The sequence below is a fragment of the Meleagris gallopavo genome, chromosome 11 (genome assembly GCF_000146605.3).
Source record: "Meleagris gallopavo isolate NT-WF06-2002-E0010 breed Aviagen turkey brand Nicholas breeding stock chromosome 11, Turkey_5.1, whole genome shotgun sequence".
Classification (NCBI taxonomy): Eukaryota; Metazoa; Chordata; class Aves; order Galliformes; family Phasianidae; genus Meleagris; species Meleagris gallopavo.
In genome coordinates, this window is record NC_015021.2 from 14,811,063 (window position 1) to 14,826,828 (window position 15,766).

General features: G+C 49.0%; 1 protein-coding gene across 2 annotated transcripts in view; it reads left to right on the forward strand.

Annotated features, from left to right (window-relative positions):
- The window catches only part of DIS3L2 (DIS3 like 3'-5' exoribonuclease 2), a 163,657-nt gene that overhangs the window by 129,649 nt on the left and 18,242 nt on the right, over positions 1-15,766 (forward strand). For both annotated transcript variants that reach the window (XM_010716800.3, XM_010716801.3), the window contains exon 15: positions 5,492-5,571. In XM_010716800.3, coding sequence (XP_010715102.1) covers positions 5,492-5,571 — 80 coding nt within the window. The remainder of the gene's footprint in view (positions 1-5,491; positions 5,572-15,766) is intronic.

Genomic DNA, 15,766 nt, shown 5'->3' on the forward strand with positions numbered 1-15,766 from the left:
ATTCAGGCCAGAAGTAATGCCCCAATGAGTTTCAGCTCCTTTTCATAGAGTAGAATAGACTAGATTGGGTTTTAGCTCCATGTGTGAGTCTTGCAGCTTAATAACAGGGTTAGCATTCTGGCTAATGTCATGAGAAGGAAAAGGCATGGCAGAGCTGTGCTGCTTGGGTGGTGCAGAATGAGTAAAGCCCGAGCTGATATGTTGTTGCACAGCAATAAGAGAGAACCTGCCTGCTCAGGGGACCTTGAGACTGGAAAGCACAGTTGGATGGAGTTTCCATCCCACCAAATAAGAGTCCCTTTTCACCCAGTTGTTCTTCTGCCCTCTTCTGTCTGGTGGATGCAACATAGAATGATAGAATGTCCCATGTTGGAAGGGGGACCCATAAGCATCATCAAGTCCAACTCCTGGCTCCACATAGAACCACCCAAAAACCAGACCATAAAATTAGCCTGGACCGAATTTCTATCAAACATGCTACTGTCGCCATGAGATGGGACCAGTTTGGGATTTCCAGCCAGTAGCAATAGCAGTGCCATGACCAGGTGCTGAGATTGGCCAAGCATTTGCTGACTGCAAAGCCGAACAGAAGGACCACCCCAACCCAGTGGAACAGGTAATTAGTTTTGATGGCAACAAGCTTCCACGTCTTTCCTCTTTTTCTGCTGTAGGACTTTTCCTCTCTTTGTTGTTACTCCATCTTGTCCTTACTACATTCTCTTCTAAAGAAAGGGGTAACCAGGAAGAAGTGCAGCCTCTACCCAGGGTCTTTCTCCAGCAGTTCTGAACTGCAGCACAAATAGAAAAGCTCTCTGGAAGAAGTGCTTTGGACTCAAGAACAGCTTCTTTAAGTGAAAACACAGCTGTGAGGTTTGCAGGCTGTGCTTCTGTAAGGGCTCATCCAGTCAGCACAGCCAGCAACGCTGCAGCCCTTCCAGCACGCAGGAATTGGGAAATCCATTGTGAACAAGATTGAGTTTGATGGCCTGTGTGCAGGCAGATGGATGTATTTTTAAGGGACGAGGTGCCAGAAAACTATGTGATTACGTTACTGGAGCACGGCTCGTTTTTGTGGTTTTAAAAGTGAGTGTCAGGACTTCAGGGCTTTTTTTTTGTGTGTGTGTGTGTGTGTGCATGTGTGGGTCAAAACCAAAGTTTGGGAGGGGCATAAAAACCTGCTTGATGACTAAGTTTATTCTTAAAAAGCTTTCTAGAGCTTGTTAGAGAAGGAAACCTTCATTATACATGGGAGCTGTAACCAGTCTTTTCGGACCTCCATGTAGGAGGGATTATAATTGAGTGAGTGCCACAGGTAGCAGAGTCCCCCTGTCCTTTAGAAGACTGTTTTCAGAGTAATCATTAGATCCAGCTCCCTAGGTTTTGTCATGCAAGCTCATGTTCTGCTTCTTCTTGCTGTGAGTGATCTCTTTCTGCTTGAATACCACTACATTGGTGGATTTACCTTGAACAGGGTAATCAAGGCTGGCAGAAGCATGCCTTTACATTGACCCAAAATGGGAACATCTGAAACCTTAGACCTGGTTGCTCAGCTGAACTGATAATATCTCTCTGGACCAGTGCATGTGTAGAGAAAACTTTCTGTCTGATGACAGAGGTTTGGTACTCAGAGCCAAAGGGGGATTCAAGCCAAACCATTTACTCAAGGGACACGTAGAATTTGCCCAGTCAAGTCAATATCAGTACTGGCAGTGTTTTAGCAGCCAGAAGGCTTCTCACCTGCAGTTAGGACTGGGCTCCTAATTGCTGCAGGCCTAAAACTTGCTTTAGAATGAGGGCTGCTGCTGGCTGCACCAAAGCCCAGGCAAGCCTTGAGGTCCAGAACAGCATCCCTCAGGAAAGTGGCTTTGCCTTCAGCTCAAGCTTCTAGCATGCGCCATCCAACTTAATCAGGGGTCAGCCATGTACTGTAAGTACATTCTCTTCCTCCATCCACCAGTGGCCAGATCATGAGCCCACCTCTGCTGGGTACCATGTGTGCAATGCTCTCCTTTACTGGGGAGTCAAAGCCCAACCCTGTGAGCTGCCCAGGGAAGCGGTGGAGTCACCGTCCTTGGAGGTGCGTAAGGAAAGAGTAATTGATGTACTTAGGGACGTGGTTTAGTGGGTGATACTAGAGGTAGGTGGACTCTTAGACTAGATGATCTTAGAAGTTTTTTCCAACCTTAATGATTCTATAATTCTTCTGTTTGGGTGTACTGCAATTGCATCTGGCAGCGAGTGAGCCTATCCATCACTGTACGTGCACAGATCCCAATTACTCCTTTTGACAACTCTTATCCATGCACCTCCCTGTGCCTCTGACATCTCAATTATTGATGGGGCTCTCCTGGTAAGCTGCGCTCTGTTTGCAGCATGGCTGTGTTCCAGCTCCCTTTCCCATTGAGTTCATGCACGCACCGCACCGAGCGTTTCTTTATGTGCAAAGCTATTGAAGTGGAAAGGGATCTTTATTAGCATGTGAGCTTTGGGGCTGTGCTACTGAAGAGGGCAGTGCAAGCCAAATCGCACGGCTCAGCGCTGGGAAATCTCCCTCTCCTCTCCCTGTGAAGCCCAGCAGTGTCTTGTAAGATGAAATGATCTCATATGTTTAATGCTGAAGATCGCTTGAGCTGATGAGCCTTCCTTGTGACAGGGTCACCCTGCACTTTCATTTCTGTAGGAAAGCAGCCCCCCGCTGCCCCTACAGACATGCAGTCCCGTATTTTGAAGAGCAGTGGCCTTTGCTTTGTCTGGATATTTGTTTGCTGGCTTTGTGGCAACTCTTGCATTCTGATGAGGAACACAAAAAAGGAACTTCAAAGCAGCGTGTGGTGTTGGAGCAATGTTGTCAAGTTGGTTCAAAGTTAGAGCTGTGCCAGAGGGGGTATTGCAGAAGCCTGTTTGCTTTGTAGGTCTGTATGTACCTGGAGGCTTGGGATGTCTCGTGACATTGCTGTAGCAGAAGTTAGATAGGAGGGGATGATAAAATGGTTGTTCAGCTGCTGGCATCTCTTCTATCCCCAGCAACCTTTAATTCGGAAGGAAGCAGATGTTTGGTGCTTAGTGAATGAAGGCAAAAGGAGAGGGCAGCTGCTGGAGAAGATGGGACCAGGGAGCAGCAGCAGCATAGCAGTACAGTCCCCATAACACTGGCACTTGTGGGTATGCAGAGATGGCTGAACCTGCCCAACGTGGTGTTTTGTTTGTCTGGAATACCAGATCCAGAGAAAGAAGGGTTAAAATAATGAAAGTTGCAACCGTGGTATCTCAGGGAGCTGTCATCTTTGCTTTCTGGGTAGGCGGGATCTGTGGGACCCTGTCCCCCAGACAGTTGAAAAGTCACCCTGCCCTACCTGATAGCTGTCCCCTGCAGCCTGTCTAAACACAGCTGGTTTCTCTCCCAGCCTTTTTCCTTCCTTCCCATGCCCTGGACTCACCCCTCTCACAGAGCAGTGCTGCAGAGCCCAGGTGAGCTGTAACTAGAGGTGCAAGCCCAAAGGCCACTGAGCCACGAGCTGGCAGTGGGAGGCTCAAGCCATCCTCACTGTGCCCCGATCAGAGCTATTGTTACAAGCAGCCAAAGCCACACATACCCAATTTTGTACTTTCTTTTGTTTTCCTTCCCTGCAGTGTGGTCCCTCCCCTCAAAGCGCAGGGCGTGTGGGGCTGCGATAACCGCTGTCCCTTTTGGCTCAGCAGTGCTTTCTGATATCCCAGCAGGAAAGCTCAGGATAACCTGACCTGGGAAAATGGCTTTGAGGAGTTCCCAGCTCCTCCTGCTCTCAGAGGTGGGTCTGAGCGATATTGTGGGCTGCAGCAGGTCAGAGCTCACAGGGCAGGTGCAGTTGGGAACAGCCATGTGCAGGTTGCCGTTTAGACAGCGGTGTGAATTGCGATACCTCTGCCTCAAACACACACAGAGCATGGACACGTGTGCTGCATGCTGCTGTAGGGGTGTGTTTCAGAAGGACTTAAAGGGTTGGGGTGTGGAAGTCACAGGAGATTGGTTGGGTTTGGCCTCAGCGTTGCTCCTGGTTCTGGCCTCAGTGTCCAAGATAGTGAAGTTTTCCATGATTTCATGGTATTCGGTTTTATTTGGGTCATTGCGAGCACAGTGTAAGACTTTGCTCCTCTGTAGGGAAGGGAATATTGGTGCTCCATGCAATGATTCAGCACATGGAGTTTCTTAACAGCCTATGGGAGAAAGATGCTTTAATTCACTATTTACTCCTGAATAGGCCATCAACTTGAGTTAGCAATTTCCTCAGAGCCCAGAGGAGAGAGTGTGATCAAATAGAGTGGCTCAGCACCACTCTCCTCTCCCTGCTCAGTGAGGTCAGGCTGAGTTGGTAACAACCAACATCTCAGCCTTCACTGTGGCCTTCCAGGCCCATTTCAAGTCCTGAATGATCACAGAATCATTAAGGTTGGAAAATATCACTAAGATCACCAAGTCCAACTCCAGCCCATCCCCACTGCAGTACTGAGCACATCAGTCAGTGCCACGTCATCCAGGGATGATGACCCCCCACCTCCCTGATAGCTGTGCCAATACACCACCACTCTTTCTGAGAATTTTTTTTTTCCTAACGTCCTGAACCTGGCACAACTTAAACCCCTTGCCCGACTGCTCTCAGCCACCCCCCTGAAGGATGTGGCCCCTCCCATCCGGTCCTGGTGAGGGGCTGCGGCCTTCCTGCAGGGCACAGAGCTGCCCGTGGGGCACTCACACATGGCCCCGCCAGCCTTTCCTGGGGAAAGGGGCTCAGCTCAGCCCTTTTTCAGGGCCGTTTGGCATATCAAATCACCGGAGACGTTTTCATCAGAAATAAAGTCTCCTTTCAGAACTGCTCTGTGAAAGAGGATTAGCTTTTCCCCCTTAAATAAATGGAGCAGAGCAGTGCCTGCAAGCCGCCAGCCCTCGTTGAGTGCCTCCTTGGAGCAGCAAGGAAAGCAGCTTCCAGGTCCCATCGCAGCCTCCTGCCGGACGCCGATCCAAACTGCAAACCCTCCTAACAGCTCTTTAATAACTCCGCGCAGAAGGAAAAATCTGTCACCTTTCCTTCTGCGGTTTCTCCTATGCTCTAACGCGCTGGGGGAATGGGATGGAGCCGGGAAGGCTTTCAGAGAAAGGCTCGTGGGAACTGCAGCGAGCGCTCCTCTCTTTGGTGTCTGAGGGGAACCGCAATCGCTTTGGTGAAGGGCGGTGTGTGTGGGTGGGTTTGGAGGGGTGAGCCGCTCTGACCCATGCATTGCAGAACAACCACAAACACTTTATAGTAACAAAGGGTGGAAAAAGCGAGAGCCTTTCTGCAACGCATGTGACTTTTCCCTGAGGTTTGGAACCCCGCGCTATGTTCCAGGCCACGGTGTTTGCGTGTCAGGCTCGGTGAGCTGCTTGGAGTTGCTGTGATGACTGAGAACGCAGCCTAAAATGTTGCTTTCTTTTTTGTCTCTCCCTTCTCATCCCCCCCACACCTCTTCTCTGCAGCTGAAGCTCTCGTTTACCTTGGACCAGGAGAGTGGGATGCCTCAAGGCTGCTATATCTATCAGTACCGGGACAGCAACAAGTAAGTCCCACGGGTGTTGCACACAGCAGACAGGGAAAGGTGCACCCAGAGGAAACTGCACTGTGTCAGGCACAGGGAGCACAGCTGCTTGTACCACTTAAAAGTAGATTGAAGCAGGCCTCAGACTTGACCTGAATCTGGGAACAGCTCCTGCAAAACCAGCTCCTTTAACATGCACAAGGCCCTGATTTGTTCCATGGCTCTCTGAAAGGCCAACCCTTGGGTACTGTGCCAGGCTCTGTCCTGGGCTGTTTGCAGCTGACATCCCACTCTTCTGTGTGGGAGGGTGGGCTGGGGGTATGTATCCCCTCTGCCACCTGCACAGAGCTGCAGCACCATATTCTCTCTGCTTGAGCTTCACTAAATGGCCTTTCATTTGTAGGTACCGTAACCCAAATGCAGCTATTCCCTCTGTTTTTATGAAGTCCCTTGTGATACTCAAGTTTTGGAGCACAGTCCTCCATTTCTAGATGCCCTGCCTGGTTTTGCTAGCTGCCTATTGAATTGGCACCCAAGATGTTTTTATTTCAAATCGCATTCTCATTATCAAATTGATGGCAGCAGCACAGTTGAGGATATTTCTGTGCTCGCACTGAGTTGCTTTGCGTGAATACCAGTGTGTCATAAATCCATAGCCTGTTACCTCCACCCTTAGAGCTCTGCTTCTTGCCAGTTATTGAAGGTTGGCCTAAAATAGCAAGGTATGTGAAATTGTCAATGAGTGCAACACCCTGTAATTAGATCTGCGTTGAAACGCTGAGAGGAGCAGCCCTGACAAGGAAGAAATAAATCTGCAAACAGCACCTACCCCTTTCTGAGCTGAGAAATTTCTGTTTGAAAGGCAGCTGCACACAATGGGCAGTGAGGAAAACCCCCAGGCCTGTTGGTTTTTGTTACAGATGTGTGTAGATCCCGTGTTTCTAATTGTGGAGATGTATCTCCAGAATCAGCAGACGTGTTTTCTGCACTGATCCTCCTCTCCTCTAGCCCTCTGTGTGCCATTGTTGGAAGAAACTCCTGGGATGGGAGTGGAGCTGTTTGGTGCAAGTGCTGAGGCCAATGGCAGCGCAGTTGCAAACATTGCTTTTAGCCGTGAGCCGTCCAACAGGAGACAAAGTCACTGCAGCATGTTGGCAGCTGTTGCTGTTAGAGATGTATGGCTGTGACCTGCATTTCTGGCAACCATGAGAACTGAGACACCCAGAGCAATTCCAGCCAGGATTGTGCATTTATGAAACGTGGTGCAGGCTGGAGGAGTGGAATTGCAAGCAAATAGAGACCTGTGCACATCTGACAAATCCAGGCTACAATGACATCTCCCCACGAGGCTCTCTGCTTTATGTTTTACAGCTGTCTTGAGCAGACCTGGGGCTGGGGAGGAGGATAGCTGTTCCCAAGGAGAGACCAGTGAGGTTTGGGCATGCACTCACCCCCTGCACTGCATGCCCTGAGCCCACTTGTCTGATGGAGTGGAGTGTGGAGGTCTGTGCTACAGCTGTGTATTGCTGCAACCCAATCCCTGTGTCCACACCGTGCTTTGGAGCTGTGTGCAGCCCAGAGAAGAAATGCCATGAGATGCTGTGCGTCCCTGCCTGGCGAGGCTCTATGCCACCAGGGTAGTGTCCCTTCTCTCCAGGTGGCAAATGCTGTTCCAGCCTGCAGCCAGACGGGGCCACCGGAGCACAGCGTATGCTGGCCTCCGCTCGCAGAACAAAGGGCTGAGTGCTGCTGCAAGTGTAATTACCAGAGCAATTAAAATTTCTATTGCTTAGGCTAGCAGTGCAAGTACCATGCAGGCTCCTAAAAGGGCAATCAATTGGAGTTTGTTCTCTTTAAAATGATAAAACCTTACCGAGGAATTTATGCCTGCCTCTGGCAACTTTTTGCTCCCTGCCTGCCTGTTGTGCTCCAGCAGTGCTGGTTGGCACTGTGCTTACTGGGAACGGGTACTTGGGGGAGACTGGGATCAGCGGTGCATCCTCCCCAGCATTACTCAGGACGTGGAGCTCTGCACCTCCTTCTGCAGAGCTCTGTGCGAGCTCCAGGTTTGGGGGAACTTTTGGTCTTTGGGAGCGTTGCACTGAGAGCAAAAATAATGCTGAGCATTCAGCTGGTCTGCCCTTGGTCCTCTGCCGTGGTGTATTGCTATCTGATGGCACTTAATAGTCCCAGCAGAGCTCCAGGAGCTGTGCTTGGAGGAGACAGGCTGTCAGTGCAGCCACAGGGGGGACCAGGGACATCACTTCTCCCCTTGTTCCTGCTCAGACTCAGACACTTCCCTCCCTTTGGCTGCCAGCCCTTTGAGCCTTCCTGGCCCTACAGGAAATTGCTTGACCTCACTCAGATGAAAGCTGTCTGCTTTCTCATTTTTAAGCCATGGCACTTAAATTCTCCTTAACGGAGATCAGTCAGTACAGCACGCAGAGGACAGGCTGCTGTACCTGGCTGCTCTAGGAAGGCAGTTCCCAGCTGTGACATGGGGACAGCCTGATGATGTGTGCACAGTGACATTCTGAGCAGGAGAATATTGTCAGCCTCATGTTGCCCCAGCACAGTCACATCCAGGAAAGGAGAGCCTTGCCATCCTTCCTGCAGTGTGAATGCAGCATGTCTGGTGCTTGGCTGCTCCCTCCTTCCTAAGCTGAGTTTCCATGTGCAGGATCCAGTGGCAGAACCCAGACAGGCAGTACAGGCCAGCAAGGCCATTCATATCCACCGTGGCTCATGAGTCTTATCTTTTGACATGCAGACCCATTGGTCCCCAACTTAGGAATACAACACCAGTTGTGCTGAAGAAGTGCCTGAAATGCAAGCATTGCTCCTACTCTTGCAAGCTGCCAGGCAGCAGGAGGGGTGAAGCTGAAAAGGTTGTGGGTAATTATGGAAGCCTTCTTTCAGCCCAAGTACAGGAGGAACTGAAGCCATCTTCGGATGTCCCCTAGAATTCTTCTGGCTGCATCAAAGAAATGGAAGATCACGTCTGTTCTCTGCATCCATTGTCACCATCCAGACACTCCCCAGCTCTACTTACCTGCCCACAGCAAACCTGAACCTTCACATGCATGGGTCTTCCCTCAAGGACTTTTATTACTGCCCCCATTCTAGGATGTGGATTTGTTCTTGGTCCCCACTATCCCACACAGCAAAGAGCTGTAAATTCTAGGCAAGATTCTTGCTGTTTCATAGGCCGTATTTACAGGTGCTGTAGTGCTACCTTGTGCCCAGCTGGCTCTCTTCTAGCACAGCTCCCCTGCTCCCTTAGCCTCCAGGTACCGCTCTCTTTGTCAGGTCATCAGGGGTGCTGCCATGGCTGATACACCAGCTTGCGTTGTGCCACTGAGTTCCATTCTAATTCCTCGCTGCAGCTGGGTTTTGTGTCAGGATTATGAATTTGCGATGTGGGTTTTCACGTTCTTTTTGGAACAATTCCCAAACCCAGAGGAGCAGCATCTCACATGGAAGCACTTGGAGACCTCTCACAAAGGCAGCGTTGGAGTCTGGACCATTTCTGCCCTCCAGAGATGCAGAGCATTACAGGTCCTACTGCTGTGCAGTGTAGCCGCTTGCGGGCAGCACCACACAGCTCTTCAGGATGAAGAGTGAAAAATAGCTCCAGTTGAAAGGAGAAGTGGTGCCCCCTTTTATATGGAGATCAATGATGCCTGGTACATTGGATTATCGCTTAAAACACCAGGACTTCAAATGCCAGGGTGCATGCACTCCTTCTGCTGACAGGTTAGTGATATATGATGTTGTTTGGGTTAGCAACCGAACTCCTTTGTGCAAGCTTTTCATAAGGTGAATATAATATCTGCACTGATGTACCCAGCGTTGCATCAGGAGAGCCAGCCTATAATTATGCTTGAATTGTTGGAATGGGTTATTTGTCATTTGCACATTAGCTCACTCCATTTATTGCTACCACTCAGGGCTGCGTGAAACTTGGTGTAAACAGAGCTGGAGGTTTTGGTCGTTTGATTTTTTTTTTAAATGCAGCAAAGCAGAATTTTTTTGGGTTTCTTCCTGTTTTCTGGGATGGCTATTCACTGGGAGTGATAGGAACAAAATATCTAGACCAGCTGACTCAGCGTGACTCCTTTATTTTCAAAAACAACTCTCAGGTGTTCGGCTCAGCTTGGACTTTGGCATGGACTTGGTGGCTTTGGAGTGAGCTGGAAGGTTCTCCATTGTATGTTTTGGGGTCTGTTTGTTTCGAGGAACCGAGGCTTCTTTGTGCAAAGAACTACCTTATTATGTGGTTGTTTCAAGGCATACATCTTTTCTCAAAGCAGCACTGCTTGTCTTGGGGTAATCAGAAAATCCTTAAGATTGGAAAGGACTTCTAAGATCACTAAGAACCCCAGCCTACCCCCACCGTGCCCACCGACCACATCCTTTAGTGCCACATCTCCATGGTTCTTGAACACCTCCAGGGATGGTGATCCCACCACCTCCCTGGTCAGCCTGTGCCAGTGCATCATCGCCTTTGAGAAGCTTTTTTTCCCTAATATCCAACCTGAACCTCTCCCCGGTGTAGCTCAAGGCCTTTACCTTGAGAGACCTGATGGTACCTAATTTTCTTGCTAGTGATCAGCAAATGCATACCCTGCCTGCTCTGAGCTGCATGGCTCAGGGCAGTTGCTGATGGTGCCATCTTCTCTTGTTTGCCTTGTGTTGTAGGCACGGATTTCATGGGGGAAATCCGTATACATGTGGCCCCTTGGCATCTCAGCTTAGATGAGTCCAGTAGCGGTTATTCACCTGAAGCTTATAAAATGCCTTGTTTAGATTTCAGATCAAAAATAAAATCAATTCCATTTGCAGAACTGGATCTACCAGCTAATGTCAAATTCTCCGTAGTGGGATTTTCACTTCAGGGTGCCCCTTTGGACAAATCGGCTTAGCTGGCACAGGGTACATCCTACTGTTCTGTAGCCCCAGGCTCAACTCTACACATCACATAATGTTTTGCAAGCATTTCTGAAGTCTTGTTGGATTGCAGGCAGCTGAACTGCCCTGTCACTCTTTCCTGGTGAGCTGTAGTAGGGTTTCAGTTGTTGGAGGGCATTTGAAGCTGTTAGGCTAATAAAGCTTGTATTTTCTTTGCTGACAAGGAGGAATAACACTTTGGTTGTAAGCAGCCACTGTGTTTGAGGCTACATAAGCATCCCTTGGGCTCAGAGCACTACCAAGATCTGGTGGAAGATGTCTCTGTGTGGATGAGAACAAGACTGGAAGGGCAAGCCAGGCCACAAGAGCAGTATCACAGAGCTAACAAAGCAGGATGGAGTTTGGAGTTTTTCTTTTGATAACATATCTTGTCTTTTGTTTGACTTTTTGGTGCTGAACTTTATCCAGGTCTGCAGGTGATGTATGTCCTTCTCCTCCCAAAGAGTAAGCATTGGAGTTGGCCAAGCAGTGCAGGTGAACTGTTCTGTCACCAAATGTGGAGATAAACCAGTCCTCCTGGTTTGGCATGGGTTCAGTGTAGGTGAAATTGTCCAGGAGACTAAGAGTGGACATTGACCTTTAAGACTCCAAAAGATATGTAATCCTTTCTACCTTAAGATAGGCACTCGATGTTCAGAACATCACAAAGGCTACTGGGATGTATGCTGCAAAATAGCCTTTGCCATCTGAGACCTTGGGCATCATGGAGTTGTTCTTTCTTATAGAAGGGACCCCATGGCCATTTCCAGGTGGGAAGAAGAGTTCTTTCTAAGGGCTTTGCCCTGGGTACTGCTTATGTGCTCTTCTCAACATGGACCTGTCTCCTCCCCCTTCTGCCACCCAGCTACTTCAGTGACAGGTTGCCAACCCTCCAGTGCTGTAGAAATAGTAACTCTGAGCTCCTTGGAGCGCTACTGTCGTGTGGGGACTGCCAATGGAAAAGGAGACCAAGGAAACCTGCCCTTCCCCATGTGAGCCAATAGGATTTGATGATCTGATTCCTTGCAGATGAAAATTTGAGGCTTTCCTTGATGTCATACACAAATCCCATGTGCACGAGTAGATCTCTCTCTAAAACCCTATGAAGTACCAGGTCAGTCACCGTCCAGAGGGGTGTGTGAGCCCTGCTCTCCTAGATTTCAGTCCGGAGTTTGTTGTTTGGCCTAGTTCAGTGTTTTCACTTGGTGAGGAGCTGTTAAACCTCCTCATCAGTGCTGGATACCCGGGTGTTCAGTGTGTTCAGTGACAGTCAAATAGGTGGGAAAATCAGCTACGATTGTAACTGAGTCAGAGATGCTGTCTCCGTGTGTCATCCCTGGAGATCTGTTTACGTATCCACTCGCTTAACGGCGTGTTTGGAAGCTTCAGTAGCATTTCAGCATCATTTCCCTGGCCTATATATGTCTATGCAATGCCCAAGGCACTGAGCTATATCTGAGTTAGAATTGTTAACCTCTGGCTCTGGATATTTTCAGTAGCGCTGAATCACACAAGTCTCTGATTAGCCTTTAGGTACATGGGGTGCAGGTTTGACGTGGGGAAGAACAAACAATCCTCCTTCCACGTGTTCAAGGGCAAGTTAGATGGAGCTCTGGGGAGCCTGATGGAGTGGGTGGCTGCCCTGCCCCCTGTCAGAGGTTTTAAACTGGATGATCCTTAAGGTCTCTTCTGAGCCCTGCTGTGCTATGATTCTAGATGAAGTCTCTCTCACTTTTACCTAGAAAACAAGTTGCTGGATTGACTTTGTGTCCAGGAAGACCCTGTGCTGAGGATCGTCAGACCCCCAGCCATCCCTCTCCCAGTGGAATTTCTAGGCATAGTTTTTCATATTAAATACGGAAAAGGAGCCTTTATTTTTGCTTATTCTCCACATCCTTGAATGTCATGTTGCAGTGACTTCTCTGGTGAATCTAGGTTGTGTTGTCCACTTCACTCCATGACATTGCAAGCTGGGAACACTGGGACCAGCAAGCAAGGGCGTGTGCTTTCCATCACTTCCATCACTTAGGATGTGCTTGAGGTACAACCAAGCAGTGAAAAGCTGCATGCAGCGTCAGGCAGTGGAGGAAGACCAAAGGCAACAAAGGGGATGCTGGGGACCCAGAGCACATGTTGTGCCAAAAGAGGCTCTGCTCAGAGACGCCTTTATGCTGCTGCCTGCTGTTTGAGCTTTGGGTTTGCCATAGGCAAGCCCTGTACAAGGTGTTCAGCACTAAATACTGCTGCTCCTTTGGGGATCAGCAGTGTAAGTTGGAGTAACCGGGTGGATCGTCAGCCAGGTGGGGTTGTTTTCTCTCAAAGAGCTCATGGGTAAAGTTAGGAATAAAGGCAAGAGAGATGAGCCACTGGGTAAAGTATCCCAGGAGAACACCAGGGAGTTCTCCCTCTTTCAAGGACAAGAGTGCACTTCTGAGAGATGTTCTTGGAAATCAGAGGGTGAGAAAGGAAGCACTTCTCCTTACTGACTCTTGGGCAGCAAGAGTGGGTGAGTGGTTTTCCTTTCTCCATAGATGCCATGCTTTGCTCTTTGGGTCCTGCTGCTTTTTCAACTGTATATATTTTTTTTCAAAGTTCAGTGCAGCTAAATCAATCTGGTGATGGACTCTGTTCCCTCTGTTCCCTGCTTCTGCATTGAAAGAAGGAGCTTCATATCACCACTATGTTTTGTGTGCTCATTTCCTCAGGTTATCAGGGTCACCCTAAGTTCTCATTACAGCTTAGTACTTTCACCTCTTTCAATTTGTCATGTGTCAGGCAAGCTGGAGTCAAATGGGTTTGTTACCTGGCTTTGCCTGTACTGTTGGAGGTGGTCACAGCAATGTAAGAGGATTTGGTCACAGCTTCCTTTCAAGATAATGGAAAGATCTTGCTTGGAAGGAACTTCGGAACTTTGGTGATGATTGGAGCATGCTTTGCATTAATGTTTCCGTTAATTTTAATGGGATATGGTTCTAAATTCTTCAAATGAGCTTCAACCATCTTAAGTTTTATGTCCTTCACCTGCCTCACCTAAAATGGGGCTGATGAGCAGAAGCGCTCTTAAATGAGCAGTACCATTATTGACCAAGGTGTCTTTGTTGTTCCACCTTTGCCCTCCTTGGAAACGCTCTGTTGTGTGACGTCCCCTCTGGGTGCAGGGCAGTGCAGCAGGTTGCTCCTCCACACCCAGCTCGGCCAGCCTGGGGTCAGCCCCAATCCCAGCAGTTAGTGAGACAGATGGATCTGCATTGATCTGTCTGTGCAGGGTGAGCCAACACCAGCCAGAAATTCTCCTTTTCCTCTGTCTGCACGTTACTATCATATGATAGATAAATGGCAAGTACGGGGCAAGAAGGAAATAAATGCTGCACTAATGCGTAGGAAGGATCATTAGGACAGAAAGACATTGATATGGCCAGGCTGCACCTGACCTGCATCTCTGTGCTGAACATTGTGCCCTGCGGAATAGCCACTGCAGAAGGCAAATCTCAGCAAGGTTTCAGCTATTTGCTTGTTGCAGGGAGTGCAGAGACACAGACTTTGGTTCAAAGTAAGAACCGGTTCTTGGCAGCAGCGCAGTGATGCCTGCTGTAGGAAATGCCTCCTGGTGCAGCTACAAAACCATGGAATCATAGACCTATTTGAGTTGGAAGAGACCTTTAGAGGCCATCTGGTCCAACTGCCCCTAATGAGCAGGGACATCTACAGCTCCCCGTCCAGCCTGATAGATGTTCTTGGGTCGCTCAGGTCTGTGCAGTCCTTGCCCCAGTCAAGGCACAACAGAGGTCATGGGAAAGGAGAAAAGGGATGCATTGCTTTAGCAAATAAACAAGAGGAGGAGCATGGTACTGGGCTCAGCTTGTGTCTGTGGGTCCCTTTGGGGATGTGCCTTTGGGAGGGGTGAACGGGACAAGCAACCTGCAAGCTGCCTGGCTGCTTTGAGAAGCAGAGCCAAGGGATGCTTGTCAAAGGATCCACAGTGGGTGCAGCTATCCCTGAGCTCCTAAAAGTGCAAAAGGGGGGCAGAGGACCATTGCTTTGTGTGTGCTCATCCAGGGCTTTCATCTGCACGGTACCACTGCTTGTACTTGACAGCTCAGCTATTGTTGCAAAGTATGATTTAATAGTGAGACTTGATTACAACATGCAAATGTAGCGGCTGGGGGACTATCTCAGAGGTTTGTGGAGATTAGCTGTTAAATTGGCCAGTGCAAAAACATTATTAAGCGGAGAACATAATTACTCATCTTGTGCTTTTGTAGTGTATGGAAGAGATAGATTTGTTTAAAAGCCAGCAAGTCCTGTATAGAGAAAGAACTCGTGTAAATGCCACATCATGTACTGCTGTATGTTGCAGCATATTTTATTAGAGAAGCAATACTTAATAACAGCATTTGGGAACTTGTGGAAGGAATCCATTATATTATTCTGCATCGTAAAGGCAAACCTAATGTCTGTTCTGCGTGAAGGCTGTGCAGATATTGAAACATCTCCTTTCGGTGGAGGTTGATTGCTTTTATGGAGATTGTATCATATGGATATAAATAAATCCAGCACTTGATGTGGGATCTGGGAGCAGAGCTTCAGACCGAAGCATCTATCTTCTGTCTGCATGCATTTCCTCTGAAATGCATCAAGGTTCCCATTAACACCTTAAGTGTGGGAAGTAGGAATAAGGAGACGGTCAGCACATGGAGAATGAAAGTCTAGGAGTGCACTTGTCTTTATTTTTCACCTTTCAGTCCTAGGGTAGTGTGTGGGGCAGTTGGTTAGTGCTGCACACCTAGTTCTCAGAGCAGTTGTGGTTGGGGGATTTCCTCCTCTCTGAGTTAATTGGAGTTGTGGAGCAGGGGATGGGTCCTGCGCCTCTGCACAGTGAGCATCCGCACACAGGAAGCCCCGAACTCCTCTCCATTCTTTCATTGCAGTTCAGGAGCATTTGTACAGCAGTCATTGCTCCCTGGGCTGGATCCTGTGTGACTCAGAGCTAAACACTGAGCTGCATGAATCTCAGCATCCCGGCACAATCTGTTCAAATCACTGCACATCTGGATCCGCAGCCCGTCCTGCTCCCTGCTTCACTGTGTGGCTGTGCACACACGGCACACCGCCTTTCTCCCTTCCTACTCTGCTGGTACATCCATCATGGTTGGGGCTGGCAGCGACTATGGGAGCTCAGTGCTGCAAAGTGCCTGAACCAGGACCTGGCTGCTCACTGCATCTGCACCGTGGCTGCATCCTTGCAGCAGCATCTGCATCCCTGCTT